General features: G+C 34.3%; 1 protein-coding gene across 1 annotated transcript in view; it reads right to left on the bottom strand.

The window, feature by feature from the left end:
• LOC107046729 (laminin subunit alpha-1) overlaps nt 1-2,734 on the bottom strand; it is a gene marked incomplete at its 5' end in the record, with an annotated part of 85,943 nt that extends 83,209 nt beyond the window's left edge. Inside the window, one exon of the mRNA XM_015269420.1 lies at nt 2,436-2,734. Within this exon, the coding sequence (XP_015124906.1) occupies nt 2,436-2,734 (299 nt within the window). The remainder of the gene's footprint in view (nt 1-2,435) is intronic.
• Nucleotides 2,735-3,808: the final 1,074 nt, after the last annotated feature.

Raw genomic sequence — 3,808 nt, 5'->3', positions numbered from 1 at the left:
AAAAAAAAAAAAAAAAAAAAAAACATTGGGACAATCGTAGGAAAAACCTGTTTTCTAGGAATACATCATAATGATGTGAAAAATATTTTCATGAATTTTTTTTCCCCAAGGGGAGACCGCGTCACTGAAATTTGGAAATTGGTACCTTTATTTTTATCTACCGTGATGATGAGCTTACCACTTCAGTTTTAATGTAAAAAAATGGTAAAAAGGGCCTTCAGCGGAATAAAATCTTCAAAGGAGTCCTCATAACGCAATTCCTAATCGACTGACTCAAATTCTAGTTCACACGTACATAATATGTACACAAACATAACAAAATGATTTTTTACAATTTCCATTTTTAGAGTTTTTGCAATTTATGTTCTGAAAAAGGCTGAGGTGAAAATTTGGAAAAATTAGTAATATTTATGTACGTGAGGAACAATTGAAGTGGGAATTTTTTCATCATCTTTTCTAGATTTCCAATGTAGTTCCTTCTAATTATCTTTTTCTGGAATCACCAACTAAAAAAAAAAGACTTTAAATACTTCAAAAAATTGGATGGCAATATTTAGTGAGGCCTTCCTCCCCCCTTCTATCATCAAGAGGCAGATAATCCCCGAACAATACAGTACTTTATTCGGTCGTGTGTGCGACGTCAAGTAGCATGTCACTCAAAAATTCTTTTCATGTTTCATGGAACCCAGTTAATCCCCCTCCTTTCAGCCATCACCCTCAACTCGTCGTTACGTATGCATTGAAAAGTCAAACCGAGGATGACAGTGTGCAGACTACAAGACCGCAATTTACTCGGCTCAATTATGAATAATAGCGATAATTGAATGAGACTTTTAACGAAAAATTCATTTACGATGAATTCATGGAATTAATAGTGAGATTGATTGATTTTTTTGCGATTATATTAATTGGTACGAGCAGTTGATAAATATAAATTTGACACATGATATAAAACCGACATCGAGTGGCCCTCGAGTGGCTGTCTGGTTACGACGTGGCTCTCATTTGAAATTATCCAATGAACACAACACTTCACTCGAAATTGTCTCTTTTCAATCATCCAGTCAATTACAGGCATTTATTCGCGTAGGCGAGAGGAATTATTTTTCTCATCTGCTGATTGAATGTCATTAGAGGAATTTATGTAATTAATTTCAATTTATTGAGTGGATATTGAGGTTATTAATGTCACTAATAATTTATTTCATGCCTAAAAATATAAACTTTCCGAAAGTTTAAATAATTTCAAGTATTTATTGATGAATAACGAATGATTAAAAAAATAATTCTGTGTAAAATGTTTTTCTCATGCAATTTAGCTGACAAATTTGATGATTGAAAATGATTGAATCCATAGTGTGGTTTGTACCAAATTTTAAAAGATACTTGAATATCCTTAAATGCCCTTTTACTTCATCCATTTGAGAGGTCGATGAAGGGCCCCTGTTGGTCCCCATTACGCCACCGAGTCTTTTCGGCCCTTGAATAAAGAAAAAAACGAGCAAGAGCACAGGGGGTTCCTCGTTAAAACGTTATGCCACCATCTCTTGCAATTTGTAGGAGTGGCTACGTCGCACGGGGTATAAAAGGTATACCTGGTTAGGGGGTATACTATGCCGGTAAATTCCGGGAAAGGATCAAAAGATTTAACTCACTTCTCTCTTTCTCTCTCCCTTGTTCATCCCCCCTCCCTTCCACCCTGGTCCATGCACCTTTTATTCTCTTTCCATGTCATTCCTCCCTCTCTTCAACAATTCCCAAAGACGAAACTTGACTTGGAATCGAATAAACAAGACACATAAATCGAGATACATGGGGATAACAATGAGAAAAAACGAGAGAAATGTTTTTTTAGTGGAGAATTTCAGGGGGTAGAGTTGAACAAAAATTTAACGAATGAGAGGAGAACAATGTGAAGAATAAAAACAGGAAAGGCAAATGACAAATGGGTTTTTGGTTTTTTAATGATGAAAAATGATTTTGAAAGTATGTATCGCTTGAAAATTCGTGAATAATCGCAACAGGAAAATGAAGAAAATTTTTTTTAAGAAGAAAGAGAAGAAAAGAAAGTGATGAAAAAATGAAAAAAATGGAGATAACAATGAGGAAAAACAAGAAATTCAGGGGGTGAAGTTAAAAAAACGAATGAGAAGAGAATAACGTGAAGAAGAAGACGGAAATTAAATTGAAAGTGGAGTTTGAGAAAATTCAATGAAAAAAGAACATTAAGAACAATTTTTTTTTAATTGAATAAAAAACGATTCCATGTCTTAAAAACATGAAAAATTCTCTTAAAAATCTTCTCTCCCTTAAAAATTTCTCAATAATCGCACTAAAAAATAAAAAAATATCCTTTTCGCAAGAAGAAATAGACGGAAAAATTCATTCCAAAGTCGCCAAATTGTCAACAAAAATGAAAAAATTATGCAACTCACCTGTTTGAGGTCCAGCACAATAGTAACAAACTCGAAACGTTCTCCCCTAGCTAAGGTGGGGCTCTGCCACCACTTTCCAGGATCAGGATTAAGAACATTGCTGATATTATGCCTCTTCCCAGGATCTGGGCTTCTGGCGTCGCAGACAGCGCATCTAGCTGACTCCGAGGGCTTGCAAAAAGTCTCAGGCCCCTCCTCGCCGCACGTTGCATTGACGTAAACGTCTGCCTTCGTCGCGACATTGAAAGTGGATGGAAATAAACCTCCGTTTTTCAGACTTTTACCCACACCAAACGGCTCTGGAAGGAATAAATAAAGAGATAAATAAATAAAACGGAGGTCTCGTTAATTCAATTTTTGGATTCTCCGGGCAATTAAATTTTATTTGACGCGGGTGAATGTAAATCAGGACCACATGCGGTTTAACGGTGATTTTTAAGGTTCTCGAGAGAATTAATTGACCAATTTATTGATACAGAAAAATGAGATTCACTATTTTTAAAAAATTTTTCTCTATGATGTGGAATTGAAATTTTTTCAGAGGCTTTCTGTGCTTCATTGATCACGAAATATCTCCCTAAAATCATAATTTAGTGGCATTACTCATTATTTATGGTATTTATGTTACTGGCATGGGTAATTCATACGAATTATAAAGAGATCGTATGAAATTATGATGAAAGAGTCACGAGGTCGATGTTATTCATCCCACGATCACCAGAGAAACCTAATAATTACACTTTATACACAATTACCGGTGTTTCTCAACCTCGAGAGGAAGGAAATTTGAAGGAACAACTGAATAAATACTATTGGGGTCAATCAATGAAACAAAGAAGATGAAAAAACGTGTTTTTATATTTTTATAAATTCAATACTCTTTGCAAAATTGACAGGTCAACCAAAAAATTAATTTTCGAGAAAATAAATTTTTTGAAAATGTCAAAACTATTTTTTCAGACTCAATAAATCTCAAGATATTTTTAAAACAATCCACAGATTAATTTTCAAATAAAAAACAGTGAAAAAATTTCACATGACTTATTTCCAAAATATCTCGGAAACTACTAAATCTAGGGAAAAATGTTAGAAAACATTTATTGTAGGTCGTGAAATCATCTACAAAAAATATCTTTTGACTTTTTTTTCTCAATCCACTTCCTGCAAAGATATTCGTAAAATAATTCTCGCACACTAAAAAAAATTTCGAATTATCGTTCACTTTGCATCTATAAATAAATTCATTCAAAGAAACTCTGACAAACGATTCCACCCATCAAGTTCGACGAGTCTCGACAGATATCCGGTGTAAGCCTATATTTTTCACGCTGTAGTCTCAAAAAACCCGGGGAATACAGGGGAAACGACCTCGC

This window comes from Diachasma alloeum, unplaced genomic scaffold (genome assembly GCF_001412515.2).
Source record: "Diachasma alloeum isolate Michigan unplaced genomic scaffold, Dall2.0 Dall_scaffold_01785, whole genome shotgun sequence".
Classification (NCBI taxonomy): domain Eukaryota; kingdom Metazoa; phylum Arthropoda; class Insecta; order Hymenoptera; family Braconidae; genus Diachasma; species Diachasma alloeum.
Note: the sequence above shows the minus strand (reverse complement) of the source record. Positions and strands in the feature narration are given on the sequence as shown.